At 45.0% G+C, this 27318-nt stretch overlaps 1 protein-coding gene across 1 annotated transcript; it reads right to left on the bottom strand.

The window, feature by feature from the left end:
* Nucleotides 1-359: 359 nt before the first annotated feature.
* LOC117529449 (zinc finger protein RFP-like) lies at nucleotides 360-11330 on the bottom strand. The gene is made up of 2 exons (XM_034192237.1): nucleotides 10042-11330; nucleotides 360-750 (listed from the first exon to the last, which is right to left on the bottom strand). The coding sequence occupies exons 1-2, from the start codon at nucleotides 11313-11315 to the stop codon at nucleotides 381-383; spliced, it is 1644 nt and encodes a 547-aa protein (XP_034048128.1). The 5' UTR covers nucleotides 11316-11330; the 3' UTR covers nucleotides 360-380.
* Between the last annotated feature and the right edge of the window lie 15988 nt (nucleotides 11331-27318).

Raw genomic sequence — 27318 nt, 5'->3', positions numbered from 1 at the left:
CTGCAGCAAATATGACCGTAGGGTAAAAGTCACCAGATTTGTCATTGTGTTAATGCTCTACTCTGCCTTGGAGCTGCAGTGGGTGACGACACCATGACTTCTGACAAGTTGAGAGATTTTCAAAAACAAAAACTGCTTGACCGGGCCTCAAAAATTGAAACATACACACACACACACACACACACACACACACACAAATAGGAAAAAAAAATGCTGAAGCACTCTGTAAAAAAGCCACTGCACTCTTCAGAAAGAGTGTTTCACCTCACCAAGAAATATCGTGTCACAAGATCTTGTCACACCCCTGCTGAATATGATTCCAGATGGTTTTCTTTCTTTTTTTTTTTAAGAGGTGCTGACATGAATCAACCCATGACATTTTACATAAACTTACATTTTACATTTTGATTGACACGACGTATGATCAGTGGCTCAGAGTTTTTGCCACCATCATTTGGTTCAGGACTAAAATATGGGTAGAGTTTCTGAGTGAAGGAGCAGCCAGCAAAGGAGTAAAGAAGATCTGCAGCATCAACATCATAAAAGGAGATCAGACCCTCCTCATAATCCACAAACACCCCGACCTTCTCAGGCTGAGACCTCACAGAGAGACAGACTGAAGAACCACAGCAAGCTTTATACTTATTTTTATTCCTCAAGCATATTGTCCAGTAACCATACTGAGGACTTAATTCAATGTCTCCTTTCCTGTTGACGGACTCTCTGGCCACTCCTAAAGTCCACATAGTTGTTGGGAAAGTGTAGGAACACGGACCCACAACAGGGGGCGCAAATGAACGGACAATGGAGTAAGTCAAAATAACAACGCTTTACTGTTGTGAATGTGCACAACGAATACAACCAATCACAGCAATGGACAACAGTCAATTCACAAAAGTGTCATGTGGGCAGGCTCGAAGATAGGAGACGCCTCTCCAAGGTAAGACCGGAACTACACGGCTTCCTCCGCCACAGGACCCCGGGAATACTGGAGCCGCCAAGTCCCGAACTCCCAGGTGGCCACTGCCTCCGCGTGTCGGACCTGGTACTGCTGGCGAGGAGCAAAGAACAGTTAGATGGGGGCGCGTATGCACCCAGGACTCCGAACAGCAGGAAAGGTACCTCCACCTCTCGTTGGAACAGTAATCCAAAAAACTAGCTCAATCCAAAAGATGCACTCTATTTGCTTTGATACGTTACCTCTCTGGTAGAAACGATATCTCGGCAAATGAGGTGGAGATGCCGTCCTGCTGATATACCTCCGTAGTGATTGGGATCAGCTGTCTCCGGTGATGGGTGACAGCTGTCATCCTGGCTGCTCCTGTAAGGCGGCAGCGCCCTCCGGTGCCTGGAGCCCGCACTCCAGGCAGGGCGCCCTCTAGTGGTGGTGGGCCAGCAGTACCTCCTCTTCAGCGGCCCATACAACAGGACCCCCCCCTCAACGGGCGCCTCCTGGCGCACGACCGGGTTTGTCAGGGTGGCGACGGTAGAAGTCGGCCAGGAGGGCCGGGTCCAGGATGAAGCCCTTCTTCACCCAGGAGCGTTCTTCGGGGCCGTACCCCTCCCAGTCCACCAGATACTGAAAACCCCGGCCCATTCGTCGGACGTCGAGGAGCCGGCGCACGGTCCAGGCCGGCTCTCCGTCGATGATCCGGGCAGGAGGTGGCGCCGGACCCGGAGTGCAGAGGGGTGAGGTGTGATGGGGTTTAATCCTTGACACATGGAATACCGGGTGAATCCGCAGTGAGGCCGGAAGCCGGAGCCTCACTGCGGCGGGATTGATGACCTTGAGTATTTTGTAGGGGCCGATGTATCGTTCTTGCAGTTTCGGGGAGTCCACTTGAAGGGGAATGTCTTTGGTGGACAACCAGACCTCCTGCCCTGGACGATACGTGGGAGCCGGGGCCCGCCGCCGGTCTGCATGGTTCTTCGCCCTCATCCGGGCCTTCAACAAAGCAGAACGGGCGGCACGCCACACCCGACGGCACTTCCGTAGGTGGGCCTGGACCGAGGGCACACCGACCTCCCCCTCAACCACCGGAAACAACGGGGGTTGATACCCCAAACACACCTCAAAGGGGGAGAGGCCGGTGGCGGACGACACTTGACTGTTGTGCGCGTACTCGATCCAGGCCAGGTGGGTACTCCAGGCCGTCGGGTGCGCGGCTGTCACACAGCGCAAGGTTTGCTCCATCTCCTGGTTTGCCCGTTCTGCTTGTCCGTTGGTCTGGGGGTGGTACCCGGACGAGAGACTGACCGTGGCCCCCAGTTCCCGGCAAAAGCTCCTCCAAACCTGCGAGGAGAACTGGGGACCGCGATCGGAGACGATGTCTGATGGTATCCCATGCAGACGGACGACGTGGTGGACTAGGAGGTCCGCTGTCTCCTGGGCCGTTGGGAGCTTCGGGAGGGCCACGAAGTGGGCCGCCTTGGAGAATCGGTCCACTATCGTGAGGACGACGGTGTTTCCCTGGGACGGCGGGAGACCCGTGACAAAATCCAGGCCGATGTGGGACCAGGGGCAATGAGGCACGGGCAGCGGCTGTAGCAATCCTGGTGTCTTACGGTGATCCGCCTTGCCCCTGGCACAGGTGGTACAGGCCTGGATGTAACCCCGGACGTCGGCCTCCAGGGACGCCCACCAGAAGCGCTGCCGGACGACTGCCACGGTTCTTTGCACCCCAGGGTGACAGGAGAGCTTAGAACCGTGACAGAAGTCCAGAACTGCAGCCCTGGCTTCTGGTGGGACGTAGAGTTTGTTCTTCGGTCCGGTTCTGGGGTCCGGGTCTCGTGTCAGGGCCTCCCGGACGGTTTTCTCCACGTCCCAGGTGAGGGCGGCCACGATAGCGGACTCCAGGATGATGGGTTCCGGGGGATCCGACGGCTCCGTTTTGACCTCATCTTCGTGTACCCGGGACAAGGCATCCGATCTTTGGTTTTTGGTCCCGGGACGGTAGGTGATCCGGAAGTCAAAACGGCCGAAGAACACTGACCAGCGGGCTTGCCTGGGGTTCAGTCGCTTGGCGGTCCTGATATACTCCAGGTTCCAGTGGTCAGTGAAAACCGTGAATGGCACGGACGTTCCCTCCAACAGATGTCTCCACTCCTCAAGAGCCTCTTTCACTGCAAGGAGCTCTCGATTGCCGACGTCATAGTTCCGTTCGGCTGGGGTCAACCTGCGGGAAAAATAGGCACACGGGTGAAGGACCTTATCGGTCTTCCCGCTCTGGGACAGCACGGCTCCTATCCCTGAGTCCGAGGCGTCCACTTCAACCACTAACTGGCGACTAGGATCGGGCTGCACCAGAACGGGTGCAGACGAGAAGCGCCATTTCAACTCCTTAAACGCGGCATCGCACCGATCCGACCAGGTGAAGGGAACTTTTGGTGAGGTCAGGGCTGTCAGGGGGCTAACTACCTGACTGTAGCCCTTAATGAACCTCCTGTAGAAATTAGCAAAGCCTAGGAACTGTTGCAACTTCCTACGGCTTGTTGGTTGGGGCCAGTCTCTCACCGCCGCAACCTTGGCCGGATCAGGAGCGACGGAGTTGGAGGAGATGATGAACCCCAGGAAGGACAAAGAAGTGCGGTGGAACTCACACTTCTCGCCCTTCACAAACAGCCGGTTCTCTAACAACCGCTGCAGGACCTGACGTACATGCCGGACATGAGTCTCAGGATCCGGAGAAAAGATGAGTATATCGTCTAGATATACGAAGACGAACCGGTGCAGGAAGTCCCGCAATACGTCGTTAACCAAGGCTTGGAACATCGCGGGGGCGTTTGTGAGGCCGAACGGCATGACCAGGTACTCAAAGTGACCTAAGGGGGTGTTGAATGCCGTCTTCCACTCGTCTCCCTTCCGGATCCGAACCAGATGATACGCGTTTCTAAGATCAAGCTTGGTAAAAATCTTGGCTCCATGCAGGGGCGTGAACACCGAATCCAACAGGGGTAACGGGTATCGGTTGCGAACCGTGATTTCGTTCAGCCCCCTATAATCGATGCATGGACGAAGTCCGCCATCTTTTTTTTACCCACGAAAAAGAAACCTGCGCCCATCGGGGAGGTGGAATTTCGGATCAACCCGGCAGCTAACGAGTCCCGGATGTAGGTCTCCATTGATTCGCGCTCAGGCCGTGAGAGGTTGTACAGTCTACTGGACGGGAACCCACTGCCTGGAACCAAATCGATGGCACAATCGTACGGACGGTGGGGGGGGAGTGTGAGCGCCAGATCCTTGCTGAACACGTCGACAAGGTCGTGGTACTCCACCGGCACCGTCCCCAGATTGGGCGGGACTCTGACCTCCTCCTTAGCTTGGGAGCCGGGAGGAACCGAGGAACCTAGACACACCCGATGGCAGGTCTCACTCCACTGAACCACTACCCCGGACGGCCAATCAATCCGGGGATTGTGCTTCAACATCCAGGGAAAGCCTAAAACCACACGGGAAGTGGCCTGAGTCACAAAAAACTCGATCATCTCCCGGTGGTTTCCTGACACCACCAGCGTTACAGGTGGTGTCTTATGTGTGATCAATCAATCAATCAACTTTTTTCTTGTATAGCGCCAAATCACAACAAACAGTTGCCCCAAGGCGCTCCACATTGCAAGGCAAGGCCATACAATAATTATGAAACACAGTCTACGTCTAAAGCAACATAACCAAGGGATGGTCCAGGGTCACCCGATCCAGCCCTAACTATAAGCCTTAGCGAAAAGGAAAGTTTTAAGCCTAATCTTAAAAGTAGAGAGGGTATCTGTCTCCCTGATCTGAATTGGGAGTTGGTTCCACAGGAGAGGAGCCTGAAAGCTGAAGGCTCTGCCTCCCATTCTACTCTTACAAACCCTAGGAACTACAAGTAAGCCCGCAGTCTGAGAGCGAAGCGCTCTAATGGGGTAATATGGTACTACGAGGTCCCTAAGATAAGATGGGACCTGATTATTCAAAACCTTATAAGTAAGAAGAAGAATTTTAAATTCTATTCTAGCATTAACAGGAAGCCAATGAAGGGAGGCCAACACGGGTGAGATATGCTCTCTCCTGCTAGTCCCCGTCAGTACTCTAGCTGCAGCATTCTGAACCAACTGAAGGCTTTTTAGGGAACTTTTAGGACAACCTGATAATAATGAATTACAATAGTCCAGCCTAGAGGAAATAAATGCATGAATTAGTTTTTCAGCATCACTCTGAGACAAGACCTTTCTGATTTTAGAGATATTGCGTAAATGCAAAAAGGTAGTCCTACATATTTGTTTAATATGCGCTTTGAATGACATATCCTGATCAAAAATAACTCCAAGATTTCTCACAGTATTACTAGAGATCAGGGAAATGCCATCCAGAGTAACGATCTGGTTAGACACCATGCTTCTAAGATTTGTGGGGCCAAGTACAATAACTTCAGTTTTATCTGAGTTTAAAAGCAGGAAATTAGAGGTCATCCATGTCTTTATGTCTGTAAGACAATCCTGCAGTTTAGCTAATTGGTGCGTATCCTCTGGCTTCATGGATAGATAAAGCTGGGTATCATCTGCGTAACAATGAAAATTTAAGCAATACCGTCTAATAATACTGCCCAAGGGAAGCATGTATAAAGTGAATAAAATTGGTCCTAGCACAGAACCTTGTGGAACTCCATAATTAACTTTAGTCTGTGAAGAAGATTCCCCATTTACATGAACAAACTGTAATCTATTAGACAAATATGATTCAAACCACCACAGTGCAATGCCTTTAATACCTATGACATGCTCTAATCTCTGTAATAAAATTTTATGGTCAACAGTATCAAAAGCAGCACTGAGGTCCAACAGAACAAGCACAGAGATAAGTCCACTGTCCGAAGCCATAAGAAGATCATTTGTAACCTTCACTAATGCTGTTTCTGTACTATGATGAATTCTAAAACCTGACTGAAACTCTTCAAATAGACCATTCCTCTGCAGGTGATCAGTTAGCTGTTTTACAACTACCCTCTCAAGAATCTTTGAGAGAAAAGGAAGGTTGGAGATTGGCCTATAATTAGCTAAGATAGCTGGGTCAAGTGATGGCTTTTTAAGTAATGGTTTAATTACTGCCACCTTAAAGGCCTGTGGTACATAACCAACTAACAAAGATAGATTGATCATATTTAAGATTGAAGCATTAAATAATGGTAGGACTTCCTTGAGCAGCCTGGCAGGAATGGGGTCTAATAAGCATGTTGATGGTTTGGATGAAGTAACTAATGAAAATAACTCAGACAGAACAATCGGAGAGAAAGAGTCTAACCAAATACCGGCATCACTGAAAGCAGCCAAAGATAACGATACATCTTTGGGATGGTTATGAGTAATTTTTTCTCTAATAGTCAAAATTTTGTTAGCAAAGAAAGTCATGAAGTCATTACTAGTTAAAGTTAATGGAATACTCAGCTCAATAGAGCTCTGACTCTTTGTCAGCCTGGCTACAGTGCTGAAAAGAAACCTGGGGTTGTTCTTATTTTCTTCAATTAGTGATGAGTAGAAAGATGTCCTAGCTTCACGAAGGGCTTTCTTATAGAGCAACAAACTCTTTTTCCAGGCTAAGTGAAGATCTTCTAAATTAGTGAGACGCCATTTCCTCTCCAACTTACGGGTTATCTGCTTTAAGCTACGAGTTTGTGAGTTATACCACGGAGTCAGACACTTCTGATTTAAAGCTCTCTTTTCAGAGGAGCTACAGCATCCAAAGTTGTCTTCAATGAGGATGTAAAACTATTGACAAGATACTCTAACTCCCTTACAGAGTTTAGGTAGCTACTCTGCTCTGTGTTGGTATATGACATTAGAGAACATAAAGAAGGAATCATATCCTTAAACCTAGTTACAGCGCTTTCTGAAAGACTTCTAGTGTAATGAAACTTATTCCCCACTGCAGGGTAGTCCATCAGGGTAAATGTAAATGTTATTAAAAAATGATCAGACAAAAGGGAGTTTTCAGGGAATACTGTTAAGTCTTCTATTTCCATACCATAAGTCAGAACAAGATCTAAAATATGATTAAAGTGGTGGGTGGACTCATTTACTTTTTGAGCAAAGCCGATAGAGTCTAATAATAGATTAAATGCAGTGTTGAGGCTGTCATTCTCAGCATCTGTGTGGATGTTAAAATCGCCCACTATAATTATCTTATCTGAGCTAAGCACTAAGTCAGACAAAAGGTCTGAAAATTCACAGAGAAACTCACAGTAACGACCAGGTGGACGATAGATAATAACAAATAAAACTGGTTTTTGGGACTTCCAATTTGGATGGACAAGACTAAGAGACAAGCTTTCAAATGAATTAAAGCTCTGTCTAGGTTTTTGATTAATTAATAAGCTGGAATGGAAGATTGCTGCTAATCCTCCGCCCCGGCCCGTGCTACGAGCATTCTGACAGTTAGTGTGACTCGGGGGTGTTGACTCATTTAAACTAACATATTCATCCTGCTGTAACCAAGTTTCTGTTAGGCAGAATAAATCAATACGTTGATCAATTATTATATCATTTACCAACAGGGACTTAGAAGAAAGAGACCTAATGTTTAATAGACCACATTTAACTGTTTTAGTCTGTGGTGCAATTGAAGGTGCTATATTATTTTTTCTTTTTGAATTTTTATGCTTAAATACATTTTGCTAGTTATTGGTGGTCTGGGAGCAGGCACCGTCTCTACGGGGATGGGGTAATAGGGGGATGGCAGGGGGAGAGAAGCTGCAGAGAGGTGTATAAGACCACAGCTCTGCCTCCTGGTCCCAACGCTAGACAGTCACAGTTTGGAGGATCCCAAAAAATTGGCCAGATTTCTAGAAATGAGAGCTGCTCCCTCTAAAGTGGGATGGATGCCGTCTCTCCTAACAAGACCAGGTTTTCCCCAGAAGCTTTGCCAATTATCAATGAAGCCCACCTCATTTTTTGGACACCACTCAGACAGCCAGCAATTCAAGGAGAACATGCGGCTAAACATGTCACTCCCGGTCTGATTGGGGAGGGGCCCAGAGAAAACAACAGAGTCCGACATTGTTTTTGATCGGAGGGAGCAGGGAGCCATCTAGTGCTCGAACCTGCACAGGCGAGGTAAGCGCCACCAGAGGGAGCCCTATCTCCCTGGCCCATCTGCAGTCCAACAGATTCCCCTCAGAGCCTGTGTCCACCAGTGCTGGGGCCTTCAGGGTTAAATCCTCATACAGGATCGTGACTGGGAGTCGTGTAGCAATGTGGGTGTGTCCCACGTGAATGTCTCGGCCCACCCCTAGCCCAGTCTCTAGGGGCGGGCGTTGGTGTTGTAACCGCTCGGGGCAGTCTCTCACATGGTGCTCTAGTGCACCACAAACAAAACAAGCTCCATGGGCCCGTCTCCTCTGTGCAGCTGGTGCCCTAAATGTTGCCCTACTCGTGTCCATAGCTTCGTCAGTAGGGGGAGCTGTGGCCCCACGGAGCGCAAGGGCCGTGGAGCGTGGGGAAGGCGGAGCGCGGTCGGAACCGGAAGGGAGAGGGACGGCGCGTGCCCGGCCACGCCCTTCGTCTCGTTCCCGCCGACGTTCTTCTAACCGGTTGTCCAACCGTATGACAAGATCGATAAGCCCGTCTAAATCCCGCGGTTCGTCCTTAGCCACCAGGTGCTCCTTGAGAACCAAAGACAGTCCGTTTACAAAGGCGGCGCGGAGGGCAGCGTTATTCCAGCCGGATCTCGCAGCCGCGATGTGGAAGTCGACTGCATAAACAGCTGCGCTCCGGCGCCCCTGTCTCATTGACAGTAGCACGGTTGAAGCGGTTTCTCCTCTATTAGGGTGATCGAACACGGTTCTGAGCCCCCTCACAAACCCATCGTATGTCAGAAGGAGCCGTGAATTCTGCTCCCAGAGCGCTGTAGCCCAAGCGCGTGCCTCACTGCGAAGCAGGTTTATGACATAAGCTACTTTACTAGCATCGGTCGCGTACATAACGGGACGCTGTGCGAAGACGAGCGAACACTGCATCAGAAAATCCGCGCACGTCTCCACACAGCCTCCGTACGGCTCTGGAGGGCTTATGTATGCTTCCGGGGAAGGAGGGAGAGGTCGTTGAACAACCAGTGGAACGTCAACGTTACGCACAGGATCTACGGGAGGGAGAGAAGCAGCAGCGCCCAGAGGGCGCGCTTCTACCTGCGCGGCGAGAGCCTCCACCCTGCGGTTCAGGAGGACGTTCTGCTCGGTCATGAAATCCAACCGAGTCGTGAAAGCGGTGAGGATCCGCTGCAACTCACCGATTACCCCTCCCGCGGACGCCTGCGCGTCCTGTTCTTCCATTGGCCGTTCAACAGCCGGTTGACGCCCCTCGGGATCCATGACGCTGGCCGAGATATCCTGTTGGGAAAGTGTAGGAACACGGACCCACAACAGGGGGCGCAAATGAACGGACAATGGAGTAAGTCAAAATAACAACGCTTTACTGTTGTGAATGTGCACAACGAATACAACCAATCACAGCAATGGACAACAGTCAATTCACAAAAGTGTCGTGTGGGCAGGCTCAAAGATAGGAGACGCCTCTCCAAGGTAAGACCGGAACCACACGGCTTCCTCCGCCACAGGACCCCGGGAATACTGGAGCCGCCAAGTCCCGAACTCCCAGGTGGCCACTGCCTCCGCGTGTCGGACCTGGTACTGCTGACGAGGAGCAAAGAACAGTTAGATGGGGGCGCGTATGTACCCAGGACTCCGAACAGCAGGAAAGGTACCTCCACCTCTCGTTGGAACAGTAATCCAAAAAACTAGCTCAATCCAAAAGATGCACTCTATTTGCTTTGATACGTTACCTCTCTGGTAGAAACGATATCTCGGCAAATGAGGTGGAGATGCCGTCCTGCTGATATACCTCCGTAGTGATTGGGATCAGCTGTCTCCGGTGATGGGTGACAGCTGTCATCCTGGCTGCTCCTGTAAGGCGGCAGCGCCCTCCGGTGCCTGGAGCCCGCACTCCAGGCAGGGCGCCCTCTAGTGGTGGTGGGCCAGCAGTACCTCCTCTTCAGCGGCCCACACAACAATAGTCTTTCCTTTAACTTGAACCTCATAATAAAATCTACCTGCAGAGAAACTCTGCTTTGCTAAAACACAGATACCAGTTGAATATCTCTCTGGGTTGTCTGGGAGATTCTTCCGTTCATCACCATGTTTTACTTGTTTTCCATCATCAGACAGGGTGAGTTTAGGATGTGCTGTATCAGGATCCAGAGTAACATCCACTGCATACTGCTGGACCCTCTTCAGTTCAGCTTCACTCACTTTCTTCATCTCTTTTCTGATGGTCTCCTCCAGCTGACTCACAGCTCTCATCACACTCCCCTCATATGATGGTGGATGGACTCTGACCTCAGTCCAGTCCTTGGTGGGTGGAGCAGGGCTCAGGGACTGGAAGCCTTGGAGGAGGTGGAGGTGGTCTTCAGACTGTGTGAGCTGCTCCACCTCAGAGCTCCTCTTCTGCAGCTCAGAGATTTCACATTCCAGCTCTGTGATGAAGCCTTCAGCCTGGTCCTCTGTCATCTTCTGCTTCTCCTCGATGGTCTTGAGGAGCTCGTTCAGACCTCTCTGAACAGACTCCATCAGAGCAGTGAAGATCTGAACACCAGCTGATTTCTCTTTGTCTGCATTTTTCTGGCTGAGCTCAACTGACTGTTTGATCTCCTGAATCTTCAGTTGTCTCTTCTGGATCATCTCCTGAATTTCAGCTTCCGTCTTCCTCAGCTCAGCCTTCTTTCCTTCATATTCTTCTTTCAGAGGAACAACATCATGTGACTTGTGGTCTAAAATAGTACAGAGCATACAGACACACATCTGGTCGTTCTTGCAGAACAGCTCCAGCAGTTTGTCGTGTTTTTCACACATTCTACCTTCCAGGTTCTCCACAGGGTCAATCAGCTGATGTCTCTTCAGGCCTGACCTTGTCAGATGAGGGTCCAGGTGAGTCTCACAGTAGGACATCAGACACACCAGGCAGGACTTCAGGGCCTTTAGTTTGTCTTCAGGACAGACGTCACAGAGAACTTCTTCTGGTTCAGCAGATCGTTGCTCTGAGCTGCTGCTGACTTTCTGTTTGAACTGATCAACCATCTCAGAGATGAAAATATTGACCTGCAGCTCAGGTCTTGTGTCAAAAACCTTTTTGCAGATGGGACATTGGCAAGTACCATGTGTTTCCCAGCACTCAGTGATGCACTTTTTACAGAAGTTGTGTCCACATGATGTGGTAACTGGATTGGTGAAAACATCCAGACAGATGGAGCACAAGAACTGATCTTCAGAAAGCAGACAGCTGGCAGCAGACATGTCCACACCCTGAGAAAACAATGTAAAAAAATTAATAAAATGGAATTATGTTATTTTTTAATTGGATTTTAGCATTGGAATCTATGATTCCTGTAATGATGGAAAAGTCAAGAATTGTTCACACTTTAAATTCCTATTGACAAGTGGCACAACATTATTGAGGCTCACTGTAAAAGTGACGAGTAAAAACTACGTTTGTCTGAACTAATATGTGTTTGCAGATTTCACTGGACTCCAAGAAACATGTGCAGTGAGGTGACACCAAAAGGTGGTGTGAAAAGACTGCAGATTATTGATTAGTCAGAGAGAATCATCACTATTACTGCATCATCACTGTGTGAGACAGGAGACAAAAAACGTCCTGAACAAAGCCACCATTTTTTAATATTGTTAGACTTGTCTGGGGGCCTGCATGGTTGCCACCCAGGAGCCAAGACTGTTGTGTGGTGTCATGGATGTTGTGACGTGCAACACCAGCACGTTACCAAACTTGTTAGGCAAGTAGTGCTGTCTGTACAGTACTAGTGTAATATGAAAACTTAAATATTCATCGCAACAGTTTTATTGGGAGTTGCTTTGATGAGTTAGTTTTATTAAAATCAACAGTAAAAAAGGAAACACCTGGAAACAAAAGCAACTTGAGTTGGGGGGATACCATGCAGAGGGAAAGTGCCATATATGACCAACAAACCTTTCCCCATCATCAAAGGCACGGTGGCGGTGTTTCCAAGCACCAGCTGCCAAAATGCTGTCATGGAAAATTCAGTTCAGTTGAAGCATGGGCAGGATCGGCGAAAGAATCCCAAATACCCCCCTGCTAACCTGGTGGTGCTAAAGTCTAAGTCAGGCTATGATGGATTGAGGAACTGTATGTGTAACCGATACAAAGTTCTGATATCCATTTTTGTCCAGTTATAATTCTTTTCTCATTTCTAAAATGCGTTCCTTATCAGCTGATGTCAGCTGATAGCCACGAAGTCCATTGGAAAGTTTTGTGCATGCTCAAAACTTTGAGTAGATATCAGACTGAGAGCTTCCCTGGTGGTTGTACATTTGTTTACCCTTTTGTCCTGTACTTTTTCCTTAGCTGGTCAGTGGACATCCGGTACATGTTAGTTAAATGTTAATTTGATTTCAGTGCACAACTGTCACTCAAAGTGACGACGCTCCTAATTCTTTTTTTTTTTTTTTTGTCTTAAAATAGCTCTAACTGATGAGTTATTTCAAAAAATGTTCACGCACACTCAGTACTGTTCTCATGAACGGGTAACGACCTACAGAAACCAAAACCACCAGGACGTAAACATGTTTGTTTGTTCTGTAAAGTCTAATGCCGCGTTCACACCGGGCGCGATCAAACGCTACAAATTCACGGGGGTCGCGTGGTGACGGACGCGCCACCATCGCCCGGTGTGTCGCTCTGCTTTTGCTGCGAAAATTTGCCCCAGTGCATCATCAAATAGGAGGAGCTTCCATTCCGCTCGCCGGCTCCAGTTGTCAGTCAAGTTAACAAAACGGATCTTGATCACACGGAGCGAGTTGTTGTGGAAAGCTGACAAACCTCATGAGACGTTGCCAGTTCGGGGAGTATCATTATTTGCTGCAGGAGCTGCATCTGGATGACGGCCGCTTTCAGCGGTCCTTTTGCCTCTGCTGGACCCAGTTTGAGGACCTCCTGTCCCGTTCACGCACGCACATGTAAACAATTAAAAAAAAAAGAAAGAAAGAAACTCCGCTCCCCCTGCTGTGGGGCTGCTGCTCGCTCCAAAAACACTATCATGATTGTGTTTAGAAACCAGTCACCATTTGCTTTATTATACATCTGTGTAGTTAATTAATAAAATAATCTCCACAGACAATTCTCTCGTGCGCGCACATAAGAAAAAAAGAAAGAAGCTCCGCTCCCCCTCCTGTGGGGCTGCTGCTTGCTCTTACCCCAAAAACTCTGTCATAATTGTGTTTAGAGACCAGTCACCATTTTTTTAATTATACATCTGTGTAGTTAATAAGTAAAATAATCTTCATGGACGATTCGCATGCGCACGTTAAAAAAAAAAGAAACTGCATTCCCCCTGCTGTGGGGCTGCTGCTTGCTCTTCCCCCAAAAACTCTGTCATAATTGTGTTTAGAAACCAGTCACCATTTGTTTTATTATACATCTGTGTAGTTCATAAGTAAAATAATCTCCACGGACAATTCGCTCGCATGCGCACGTACATACAAAAAAAAAACCTCCGCTCCCACTGCTGCAGGGCTGCTGCTCGCTCCAAAAAATCTGTCATAATTGTGAAATAAAGGACAAAAGAGACATAAGTCCTGCTCACAGGCTGGCTACCAGATACAGGACATGTTCACATCTTCAGTCAAACTCCAGATATCTCCACGTCACTACATATTCAGTCCCTGATTGGTCATCGCAGCGCGACAAGACGAAAAAGTTCAGATTTTTCAACTTGGGGAGGAGGGCAACGCGACGTGATGCAACGCAATATCGCGCCACAAATGCGCCAAGCGCTCAAAATCGCTTCACTCGCGTCGCTTCATTCGCGTCCATCGTATTGCACTGTGTGACTTGGCGCCAAAACGCATCCGTACATAGGGATTACATGGCAACCTGTTGCTGCAGTCGCTCGCGTCACGCCCAGTGTGAACGCGGCATAACAGGGAGTTCCAATGGGAAAGACTCATGTTTGAAGACAGCCCCAAGTGGCCATTCAAGGAATTGCATGATTTGCCACTTCCATGTTGGCTTCATTGATCAGGACTGGATGTTAAGGCTTGATCAAGACCTATTATGACCTGTTATGAGTTCTGACCATCTGTTATTCTGATTATAGTTTGTCAAAATGATCAATTTTTACATGATCTTATCTTTTCAGAACAGATTCATCTGATGATCAGTGTTATTTAGTGAGATGTATTGCTGAAAGATTTTACACTGATGGTAAATAAATTCAGGGTTTTATAAGAAGTGAAGTTGAAGTTCACAATGTGTTATAGAAGTCATGTGACTAACATTCTGTTCTTTCTCAACTATGACTCTCAGGAGAAAACTGATTACTTTATAGATTTATACTCCAATGCATGAGCTCACACAGATAAACAGGGAGGAATAATCAATGGATTATCAATTGTTCAGTTTAATCTTTTTGTAAAATTTTGTGCTTTCAAAACAATTCAGCTTTAAATGCAAAAGACTTTAAAAAGATACTTGTGAGCTCTTAACACTCGGAGGTCCAAACTTTTCTCTTCTACCTGTAAAGCCCACAGAGAGTCAAATGACCCTGGCTAGCCACATTCTTGTGTTTGCATATTTGCTGTCTGTGTGTTCTGAGACGTCCTTGTTTACATAACAGAAGTAGCTCTCCACAGGGGATCTTGGAGTCACTTGCCTGCTTAAGGGGCTTTCACAGTGGCGTATTCGTAGAGCTGCTCATTACAGCGTATCGTCTACGCTGTAATGAGCAGCTCTCCACCCACTTCACAAGGAGTTTTTTCTCAATACGTAGCAGTATGTTGAGGGCTACGCGCATAGGACGGAAGAAATTAAACCTGTTTAATTTTCTTCAGCGTACAGCACAGCATGGAGCCTCCACGGGAGTCCACGCAGCACCATGCTACTGTCCGCTATTGTGAGTCCGCCCACGCGCTGCAACACGGACTGTGCGCAACTTCACATCTCCTTGTTGTTCTTCTGGAGCTACAACCCCTGGCAAAAATTATGGAATCACCGGCCTCAGAGGATGTTCATTCAGTTGTTTAATTTTGTAGAAAAAAGGCAGATCACAGACATGACACAAAACTAAAGTCATTTCAAATGGCAACTTTCTGGCTTTAAGAAACACTATAAGAAATCAAGAAACAAAGATTGTGGCAGTCAGTAACGGTTACTTTTTTAGACCAAGCAGAGGAAAAAAATATGGAATCACTCAATTCTGAGGAAAAAATTATGGAATCACCCTGTAAATTTTCATCCCCCAAATTAACACCTGCATCAAATCAGATCTGCTCATTGACATTGACCCTATGTGTCTTTTTGCAAGGAATGTTTTTGCAGTTTTTTGCTCTATGGCAAGATGTATTATCATCTTGAAAAATGATTTCATCATCCTCAAACATCCTTTCAGTTGTCCAAAATATCAACATAAACTTATGCATTTATTGATGATGTAATGACAGCCATCTCCCCAGTGCCTTTACCTGACATGCAGCCCCATATCATCATCTTCAGGCAGTCATCTTTATAAATCTCATTGGAACGGCACCAAACAAAAGTTCCACCATCATCACCTTGCCCAATGCAGATTCGAGATTCATCACTGAATATGACTTTCATCCAGTCATCCACAGTCCACGATTGCTTTTCCTTAGCCCATTGTAACCTTGTTTTTTTTCTGTTTAGGTGTTAATTATGCCTTTCATTTAGCTTTTCTGTATGTAAATCCCATTTCCTTTAGGCAGTTTCTTACAGTTCGGTCACAGACGTTGACTCCAGTTTCCTCCCATTCGTTCCTCATTTGTTTTGTTGTACATTTTTCGATTTTTGAGACATATTGCTTTAAGTTTTCTGTCTTGACGCTTTGATGTCTTCCTTGGTCTACCAGTATGTTTGCCTTTAACAACCTTCCTGTTGTATGGCTGGGGGGGCCTGGCTGCCTTTTTGTTTCTGTCTTCTGTTTCTGTCTTTTGTTTTCCCTTCAGGTGGTACGCGTTTAGGACTGAGTGGCTGTGTGGCTGAGTTTTCAGGACCTCACCCTGATCACCTGAGGCTGATCAAGTGCAGCTCGTCAGGACTCACAGCTGTGGTGCATCTACACGGATTGGAGCATGGTGGCATTTAAGTCTGGAGTACACAGTGTGTATTTGCCAGAGACTCGACCTTGTGACCAGACGGGTGAGATCGTCGTCTCGAGAGCCATCTCATCATCAGTGGATGCAGAGAACGTCCAGGTTTGATGCATGGTCTGTGAAAGGGGACGGGGTGAGGTTTCATGCTCGTCAGCACACTTCCTGAGGTACGTTAGGTTTTGTGACTAACATTAGTACAGTCAGTAAATGTGGTGTCCCTCACACCTTATTATATTGAGCTGTTATATTAGTCGTTTAATCAGCTTCCACTGTAGTTGAGTTATGTGAACTGGGTGTTCCATGCCTGCAGGGAGGGAAGCTGATTAGTGATTAAGCCAGGAAGTGTTTGCTGTTTATGTACACCTTTGAGTGGTCTCTCTGTGTGTGGAGTGTGGACTCACATGATGATTTCTTCTTTCACAGACTCGGTTTGTCGCGGCCACCTGGGGGGTGTCGGCGGGGTTCTTGGGTCCGAACAGTTTCTGGCTCCGGACCGTTAGTGCTGCTGGGAGCACACCGCAATTCCACCACGCCAGACCGCACACTCATTTGTTGTATTTTTCACATCACTGTTATGTAATTAAATTCTGTTATCCTTTGTACCGTGCTCTGCTTATTTTATACTGGGTCCTTCAAATGCTGGTCGGTTCTCCGGCTGCGTCCGACACATAACACTTCCCATGTTGTTTGTATTTGGTCCAGAGTTTAGACACAGCTGACTGTGAACAACCAACATCTTTTGCAACATTGCGTGATGATTTACTCTCTTTTAAGAGTTTGATAATCCTCTCCTTTGTTTCAATTGACATCTCTCGTGTTGGAGCCATTATTCATGTCAGTCCACTTGGTGCAACAGCTCTCCAAGGTGTGTTCACTCCTTTTTAGATGCAGACTAATGAGCAGATCTGATATGATGCAGGTGTTAGTTTTGGGGATGAAAATTTACAGGGTGATTCCATATTTTTTTCCTCTGCTTGGTCTAAAAAAGTAACCGTTACTGACTGCCACAATCTTTTTTTCTTGATTTCTTATAGTGTTTCTTAAAGCCAGAAAGTTGCCATTTGAAATGACTTTAGTTTTGTGTCATGTCTGTGATCTGCTTTTTTTCTACAAAATTAAACAACTGAATGAACATCCTCTGAGGCCGGTGATTCCATAATTTTTGCCAGGGGTTGTATAAATACTGCGAGATCGTTGCTTCACTTTATCATACTGGACGAGGACTGTTTCAGTGTTGCATCATTTCATAAAACCGCTCTCTCTCTCACACACACACACACACACACACACACAGAGAGCGCGAGCGAGCACGCGCGCGCAAGAGAGCGCTTTCAAATTCACTCAGATTCCTCTAAATAAAATCTCTCTCGTTCAGAGAGAGAGATTTTAAATAGACACAGCTGTGATTATAGAGAGAGAGAAAGAGAGAGAGAGAGAGGTTTTATTCAGAGGAGTGAGTCTCCTTATAGCGCTCTCTCGTGCGCACGCGCTCTGCTGCATGTCGGTGCGCTCATCAAACGCCCTGATCGAAAAGAGCTGACTCTAAAATAAACTCGCACTCGCTGCATTAAAAAAATAATAATAATAATGTTAAATGACTATCGCACCACACCATGCAGTAGAGAATGAGTAGAGAGAGAGAGAGAGAGAGAGAGACTGCTTAAAATAAAATAAAACCGATCTCTCTCACGCACGCGCTCTCCCTCTCTCTCTCAGAGCGCACTTCACAGAGGCAGAAAATAGCACTGAACTGGTGCAAGATGGCACACGCGACTGTGTGCACACATGAACACACGTGAACACACACACTCGTGATAAAATCCCACTGATTTTCAAGCAAAGCTGTCTGGAGAGAACTGGGAAAAAAAAGGGGAAGTGGCTTTTTTGCGGCAAAAGAAACACGCGCTGTGCACACATAAACACGCAGCTATATGAACGGAATGAACGCTCAAGGTACGCGCGCACTCCAGACGTACTAAAATAGCCACACACACCGCAATACGCAGCTCTACTAACAGAATGCACAACAAAAACGAGCACGCACGTATTTGGGGCGTATTTCAGTGACTCACAACGCTGCAATGAGCAGCTGTACGAATACACCGCTGCGAAAGCCCCATTAGCTGAAAGGGCTGCGTATGAAGCAAGAGTTGTGTGCAAAACGTGTAAAATTACAGCTGCCTAGTACACTTATTGCTACAACTATTTGTGCACCACAGCGGCTGAAAGATCTGTCGTTCTGGATGTCCCAGCTGGACAACATGTACTGTGTTTGGATAGACATGGACTAACAACTGCCCACTGTGACACATGTGTGTCTGCTTGCTGTCATCATGTGGACATAATGACTTAATAACAGTGTGGGGACTGTTAGTCATTGTGAGTGACTGTAACCTATTGTATATATTTTGGTTTTCTGGTGTTTTTTGGTACATTTTGGTACATTTCAATAAAATCCAGAAAACAAAGTTTTCTTTTGGTGTGTTTTTTTTGTACATTTCAATACAATTCAGAAAACAAAACTTTATTTTGGTGTGTTTTTTGGCACATTTCAATACAATTCAGAAAACAAAATTTCATCTCTCCCCCAGGGTAAAGTTATTTATCCACCTAAGCACAAATCAGCATCCCTTTCAGCTAAGCAGGCACACAGATGCAAATATGCAAACACAAGAATGTGGCTAGCCAAGTCAGCCCCTCCCCTGAGGTGTCCTGAGACTTCCTTGTTTACATAACAGAAGTAGCTCTCCACAGGGGATCTTGGAGTCATTTGACTATCTGTGGACTTTAGAGGTTGATTGGTCATTTGACCAGACCTTGGCATTCTCTGTGTTAATAAACAAGATACTTATTTTCTCTAATTTGCAATGTTTAGCTCTTATTGTCATACATTATTTGATATATGGAAGATTTTCCTTATTTTTGCAGCATATTTGCTTTTGTAATCATGCCTAATATTTTTGCACAATACTGTAACTTTGATATGAACATTGTCCTCAGACTAACAGCAAGTAGTTTTGATTCACTGACAGTCAAATAGGAGTGTTTTCAGTCAATATCTAAAAGACTGACACTGAAATAATATTATAACACTTAATAATATCCACAAATCCAATCCAGAGATTTGTTATGAAAAAATATATCTGCTGTGGCTTCTAAAACTATATAAAGATGTTGGTGCTTGTTTCCAGAAACTGTAACATCATGACATTCATGAGAAGATTGATTATTTGCTTTCAAGCCGTCAAATGTCCAAAATGTATAAATATATTAAGCTAATTCAATAATCAGCTGGACTCACCAGTGATGACAGAGACTCTGCAGAGTTGCCGAGAAAGATCTGGTGAATTTAAGATTTTTAAGATTTTAAACACAAAGTAATAGATTCACGTTGCAGCTCTGCTCTCACTGTGACCGACCTCAGGTTTAATTTCGAAATCTTCCTTTATAATGTTGTTCAGCATCAGTTGATGGCTGTAAAAGTCTAACAATCCCTCAATCACTCTAAAGTCCAGTTCACTTATCTCTGGCAATATGATAGCAACATACAGAGCGTCTGTAAAGTATTCACAGTGCTTCACTCTTTCCACATATTATGTTGTTGTTGTTCATTCGGCTGCTCCCGGTTTTGTTCAGGGTCGCCACAGCGGATACAGCCAGATCCACATGGGTAATTCGCACAAGTATTACGCTGGATGCCCTTCCTGATGCAACTCCAGTTTTACCTGGAGAAACACACACAGCCGCTGGTGTTCCAAAGAGGTCTCCCATCCAAGTACTAACCAGAGCCCGCTCTGCTTCGCTTCTGAGATCTGACAGGATCAGGCCGACACAGAGCAGCTCGGCTGCTTTTTTCCACATATTATGATGCAGCCTTATTCCAAAATGGAGTAATTTTTTTTTCCTCAAATTTCTACTCATAACAGGCCATAATGACAACATGAACAAAGCTTTTTGAAATTTTTGCAAATTCATTACAAATAAAAAAACTAAGAGAATGGGCAAGTTTGCCCATTCCTCTTTGCAGCATCTCTCAAGCTCCATCATGTTGGATGGGAAACATCAGTACACAGCAATTTTCAGATCTTTCCACAGATGTTAAATCGGTTTCAGGTCTGGGCTCTGGCTGGGCCACTGAAGGACATTCACAGAATTGTCCTGAAGCCACTCCTTTGATATCTTGGCTATGTGCTTTGGTCATTGACCTACAGAAAGATGAATCATCAACCCAGTTTGAGGTCAAGAGCGCGCTGGTGCAGGTTTTCATCCAGGATGTCTCTGTACATTGCTGCATTCATCTTTCCCTCAATCCTCACTAGTCTCCCAGTTCCTGCCGCTGAAAAACATCCCCACAGCATGATGCTGCCACCACCATGTTTTACTGTAGGGATGGTGCCTGGTTTCCTCCAAACATGATGCCTGGCATTCACACCAAAGAGTTCAATCTTTGTCTCATCAGACCAATGAATTTTGTTTCTCATGGTCCAAGAGTCCTTCAGGTGCATTTTGGAAAACTTCAGCTGGGCTACCACGTGCATTTTAAGGAATGGCTTCTGTCTGGCCACTCTACCATACAGGCCTGATTGGTGGATTGCAACAGAGATGGTTGTCCTTCTGGAAGGTTCTCCTCTCTCCACAGAGGAATACTGGAGCTCTGACAGAGTAACCATCGGGTTCTTTGTCACCTCCCTGACAATGGGCCTTCTCACCCAATCACTTAGTTTACACCCCAGTCACATGGCACTAACAAAGGACACCGAAGCCAAAACAAAACAAGAAATCTGGACTTATTATGTTGTCTTTCAGAGACATCATTTAACCGTTGTCCAGCTTTGTTCCTGTAGCTGGCGCTTTGTCAGAATTTTCAAACTGTTGAAAAATGTGAACGAATCCCAATGACAACTTCAGTTCGTCCGTATTCCGTTTTGCTTTCTGTCTTGATGGTTCCTCATTATTTGCGTAGCTCCCTTACCGTAAGCGTTCTATTTGACTGTCGTCTAATTTCGCCTAACCTCCCAAGTCTGACGTCTTGCACGAACATTGACGATATCTGAATGCATCAATAACTAAAGATCCGACGAGCTGAACATGACTCGTCCATGTGTGGGACGAAAAGCAACGTTGTCATACAGAAACAATAGCGGCAAGAACCTTCTAGCAACTACTTTAACTATTTACGCATGTTCCATCCGTCTGTGGCTTGAACGTGTGTGTGCGCACACATTGTTGTTGTAAAGACAAACCTGTTGTCAGCACAAGCAGACGATGCTGCAGAGTCAGTGGATACCCTGATCAAAGCACTTTAGAAGCTGAGAGAAGAATTGGAGTGAGATTGTTATCATCCTGTATGATCCTGTATATATATATATATATAGTTATTTGCATTAATTATCCTATTGTCTTATGTACATTTTGTCCAGTTAAGTCCCTTGATTTTGTCACATGATAATTTCACAAGCACCACAATGGAAATAAGCATTTATGCTTTATTGTGTTATCCGAGGATCACTGATATATTCACCTGTGTATGGGTGATTCTTTAACTACGGGCACTATTGGCCTTGTAAATGTAATTTCCACCACACCATTGCCTTACAATATAAAGTGCCTTGGGGCAACTGTTTGTTGTGATTTGGCACTATATACATGTGCTCTGATGTCACTGTTTATCTCCATAGAAACTACCCAAACAATCTTTCATACAAACTGTTTAAAGGGACATTACAGTGTTGTGGTGGAAATTACGGCAATAGTGTGGGACAACTACATTTTGTTTAAAAAAAAATCACAACAGTTGTATGACATTGAATACCCCAATTATGTTTTGATTATTTTACTGATATTTTATTCAGAGATATTTTAAAACATTAGAAAAAAAAAGTTTCTTTACCATTCATTTTTTATCATTGAAGATCAAAAGTCTGGGTGTGGGACAAGCACAAAACGGCAATATTTGCATATAATGATGCTGAAAAAAGGTGAAAAAGTCATCATAGACTACTAGAACAAATTTCTTAACACACTTTCATTGTAAAGATAACTATAAAAGTGTGAAATTTCCCCTTTTTTCTGTTTTTCATACAATATGATCAAAGGACATAAGTGCCCGTAGTCTAAGAATCACCCGTATGTTTATACTGATTGCACAGAATAAACCCAGTTCATCAATCAGTCATAAACAATATTTATTTACATCTTAACAGCGTCTGCATGAGGGCGTGCATGTGCGCATACATGAGCTTTACCTTTGACTACGTGTAATACACGTGCACATTGACATAAGATGTTTTGTAAATCACTTCAGAGGTGTTTTCAGGTTATAAATTTTTTTTTTTTTCAGTTTTAGAAGTGTTTGTTTGTCACTGTTGTTTGATCCTCTACACTCCATAAAGCCTGATGACTTTCTAGAGCCTTCCAGATCCTGTTGACAAGGTACACAGCGGTAAAACTTGCTGATCATGCCATGTGGATTCACTCATCACCCTGCAGGAAGGTTCGTGCATCTCCTGAAGACAGTAGGGGAGAACAGGAAATGTAAAACCTTTGCACTTACACCCTTAACACATACAACAGCAGGGTTTGCCAACCCTGCCCCTCTCTAACTTCATTCCTCAAGACGTGGTAGGTGAACATAGTTGGTCTCCTGAAGGGGAACACAGAAATATACACAGCGCATAAATCACACCCTAGTGGTGACCTTTGAACTGAACTGCTTTCTCTATAAATATTGAAGTGGTGCAGTGGTGGGCACAGTTCCGATAACCATAATTATCGAAGATAAAGTTTTCATTATCAGATTACCTTTTCAGATAACTTTTAAAACCATTATCAGACCAATTATCTTCCAATAAATTTTTGTCCAATATTTTTTAGACCGTTAACGTGGTAAACAAAGCTTAACAGATGTGTAGTTCTATCCTCTGCAAACAGAGGAGAGTTACATCTAGAAGAAACCGCTCTATCCTCTGCAGGCAAAGGAGAACTGGTCACAAGAAAAACTAATTTCTTTTAACGCCATACTGATACGTGGCCAATATCACCCAAGTCATCCAAAGGCATACATTTTTAACTTGTGGTTCAAATTTTAACCAAACTTATTTCGGACACGTTATTTAAATTAACATCACATCTGAAGTTTTATAAAGTGAAAATATCAGATATATGTTTTAAAGTAATGCGCTAATTTTTAAGGTTTTAGTGTGGACATACTGTGTCCAGGTGCATTATGGGTGATAGACAGGGTAATCTCAGTACTTCACGACAGGAGAAATGATTTAAGACACTCTGATCAGGGTCCACGGACAACAGCATTAAACTCTAGTGCCTAAAACTCTCATGAATATATTCTCTGGGTTTATAGACGTTGTTATTGTGTGTGCGTTTGTTAAATTCCATGCATCTTAAACGTAGCAAGTAGCAACACAGATTCTGGAATTTTGTTTTGGCAAGTTTTCAAGGTCTCTACTGCCATCTACTGGCCAGTAGTGTTCATGGCAGTATTCGTCCTGAAGCTGAGCAGACACTGTATGATATTTTCAATCACTGTACTCGGTTCCAGCTCAAACTGTACGACAGAACCGCACGGTGTAAAAGTTCAGAGCGCATGATTTATATTCTCACACACATTGTACATTCAAAAACCACATTGTACATTCAAAAACCAAACGTCGGACTCGTCTTTCCGGAAGCAAAAAGTAAACAGAAGCTTTTTTTTCAAATTAATGGGAGTTAATCGATGGAAGACATCAAAGTTTAAAAAAAAAGAAAACAAAAGAAAAACCAAAAAACATTACAAGACAGGTCTGCAGTGTCTGCACATGCACAGTGCGAGAGGTTGGATGCTTGTAGTGTTTCAGCAGCGGGAAACCCTCACGACCAGTTATGCCGGTAACGCGTTATTCTAATCTAACCACTTTTTTAGTAACGAGTAATCTAACATGTTAATCTTTCCTAATCAGTAATCAGATTAAAGTTCCTTCTCCAAGTCACTGTGCGTTACTATTATTTTTGCATTGTGGGTCGATTGCAGCATTAAACTTGGTCCGTGGGCAGGAGGTCGGGCTTCGACTGAACTGCCCACTTTAAGCAAGCTGTGAGCTTTTCATCTGCATTTTTTCGCCGCAGCTACGACTCGTCCAGACCTCTTAAAGCGCGGTGACAACAGCACACTTGCACTGAGCTTTACAAATTCAATTCAATTCAATTTTTTTTTTTATATATAGCGCCAAATCACAACAAACAGTTGCCCCAAGGCGCTTTATATTGTAAGGCAAGGCCATACAATAATGATGTAAAACCCCAACGGTCAAAACGACCCCCTGTGAGCAAGCACTTGGCTACAGTGGGAAGGAAAAACTCCCTTTTAACAGGAAGAAACCTCCAGCAGAACCAGGCTCAGGGAGGGGCAGTCTTCTGCTGGGACTGGTTGGGGCTGAGGGAGATATTTACAAAGACATTTTTATGCATTTTTTCTCCTTTATTTAGAATTCTGAGCTGAGCCGCTCTGTATCTGCTCGTTAAAATCAGCTGATCCTCCGCGACGCGAACTTTAATATGATTACTGATTTGGAAAGATTAATGCATTAGATTACTCAGTCAACACCTGACACTATTTTCCACTCAAATGCACCAAAACTGTCTTTCTGAGGACCACATGATGTGAAAACGCAATAAAACTTTCTTACCTGTAAATCTGGTCATATTTTCTGCATAAATAAATGTTATCCACTCTTTGTGCTCAAACGCCAAAGCAGGGGCGAATCCAGATGGAATGGGGGTGTGGGGCAGGGATGTCGCCCCCCACCAACACTCCTAGATTAAAGGTCCAGTTTTGAAACCGTTTTTTTACTACAACTACTACTACTAATACTACAACTAATACTACTTATAATAATAATAATTTCGACAAGTAAAATGTTTAGAGAGACTTTAAATGTTAGCAAAATGTTAGAAAGAATTCAATAGTTACATTTATAAACAATGTAGATTAGAAATTGCAAGTTTTACTGTTACAGTGCTGTCAACAGTTAAATATGAGGTCAAGAAAGAGGTCTTTATTTTACTTTTTATAAAACAAGTATTTATTTTCATTGAAGTCCAGAAAGGGTGACTATAAAGTGAGTTTTGGCAAATTAGTATCATTGTCATGTTGAGGTGGCAGAGGGTTGTTGTCGGCAGCTGGAGAAAGTAACAAAAAAGTAACTAGCAATCTAACTTAGTTACTTTTCCAATTGAGTAATCAGTAAAGTAACTAAGTTACTTTTTCAAGGAGTAATCAGTAATAAGTTATTGGATTACTTTTTCAAAGTAACTGTGGCAACACTGGAGGTCTTCACACCTACACGTCAGAGCTGCGTCAGTCACAGTCAGTCAGAGCTGCGTGTCGTCAGAGTGAGCTGCAAAAAGTTTGTACCTGAGTTTTCAGAGGTGGTGTTTGTAGTTGCCATCTGCCACGCCGGTGTTTGCCAACCCGGACAGTGGGAATACCACCTCAACCGGCAACTTAGCCCCGCGACTGGACAGCAACAACGTCCGAGGCCCAACGTGGTGAATTCACTGAGGCCGCGCGCTGCGTCATTAGAACCGCGCGTCACGAGTGCCGCTTCCCCGAGGCCTCGTGCAGCCACCGCGCATCCATCAGCGCGGAAACACCGAGGCCGCGCGGCACCAGCGAAGTGCAGATCCATCCCGGTGACAAACAACGCAGGCTGTTAACATCGGCGATCGACAAGCTGCTCATAAGCCGACCATGGGGCCTAAGAAGGTTCTGACAGCGGAGGAAGGTGACGATATTAAAAAATCTCTGGACTTTTTATCAGAGGAGATTTCTGTTGTGAAGCAGCAACAGAAATCAATCATGGATCTGGTGGAGGAGGTGAAGGCATTACGGCTCCAGAATGCCGAGAAAGACCGGCATCTGGTGCAGCTGGAAAATAGAGTGGCTGAATTGGAGCAGTACACCAGAATCAACGACGTCATCATCACAGGTCTTCACATCAAACCACGGTCCTACGCACGGGCGGTAACAGATGAGAGCGGAGGGGAGCCCAGTGAACAGGAGGTCAGCTCTGTGGAAAAACAGGTTGCTGATTTCCTCCTATCTAAAGGTATAGAAATGGATTTAAATAACATTGAAGCGTGCCACCCTCTGCCCCGGAAAAATGACGGTGATAAACGAACCGTCATCATGAGATTCATCAACAGAAAACACAAAACAGCACTGTTAAAACAAGGAAGAAAACTGAAAGGGACAAACGTATTCATCAATGAACATCTCACCAAACGGAATGCCGACATCGCCAGGAAAGCACGCTTCTTGAAGAAACAGGGAAAAATCCAGCACACATGGACTTCAAACTGTAAAATATTCATCAAACTGAACGGATCACCAGAACAAGCAAAAGTCATGGCAATAAGGAACATCGAGGAGCTGGACAAATATGAACAATAGTGTTTCTTAAAGCGAGGATCTGGACAGATATGACCAATAAGGTATGAGGACACAAACACATCACAACACCATGACACAGACCAGAGGAACCTATTCATCTACTACCTATTCATCTACATCTGGAGACAAGAAGGATATAACTCAAAGGATTGCTGATCATGGAAAAGTAGAACTGAGAACATTTAAATACACAGACCACAATGTACTGGACTTGGAGCACGATATAGACCCGGACAATAATTTCTTCTCAAATATCAATGACAGTTGTTGCTATTATACAGATGAACAGTTTAATCGGATCATTAAAACGGATAACAAATTATCAATAATCCATTTCAACAGCAGAAGTCTATATGCAAACTTTAACAACATTAAAGAATATTTAAGTCAGTTTAAAAAAATATTTAACATAATTGCTATATCAGAAACATGGATCAATGAAGATAAAGGAATGGATTTTGAACTGGATGGATATGAATTTAATTGTGTAAACAGAAAAAATAAGAGTGGAGGAGGAGTGGCTGTGTATGTGGATAAGAACATGGATTATAAAATAGTAGACAATATGACAACTGTGATTGATAACTTATTAGAATGTATAACTATTGAAATATGTGAAGAAAAAAGCAAAAATGTATTAGTCAGCTGTATATATAGAGCACCAGGATCTAGTATTGAAACATTCACTGACTGTATGGGAAAAAT

This window comes from Thalassophryne amazonica, chromosome 17, assembly GCF_902500255.1.
Source record: "Thalassophryne amazonica chromosome 17, fThaAma1.1, whole genome shotgun sequence".
Lineage (NCBI taxonomy): Eukaryota > Metazoa > Chordata > Actinopteri > Batrachoidiformes > Batrachoididae > Thalassophryne > Thalassophryne amazonica.
Note: the sequence above shows the minus strand (reverse complement) of the source record. Positions and strands in the feature narration are given on the sequence as shown.

What these genes read in the sequence shown, in the direction of transcription:
- LOC117529449 (XM_034192237.1), bottom strand. Translation starts at nt 11,315, where the DNA reads ATGTCTGCTGCCAGCTGTCTGCTTTCTGAAGATCAGTTCTTGTGCTCC. An exon ending in GAGGTTCAAGTTAAAGGAAA is followed by an intron (nt 751 to 10,041) that starts GACTATTGTTGT and finishes CACTTTCCCAAC; the next exon opens with AACTATGTGGACTTTAGGAG.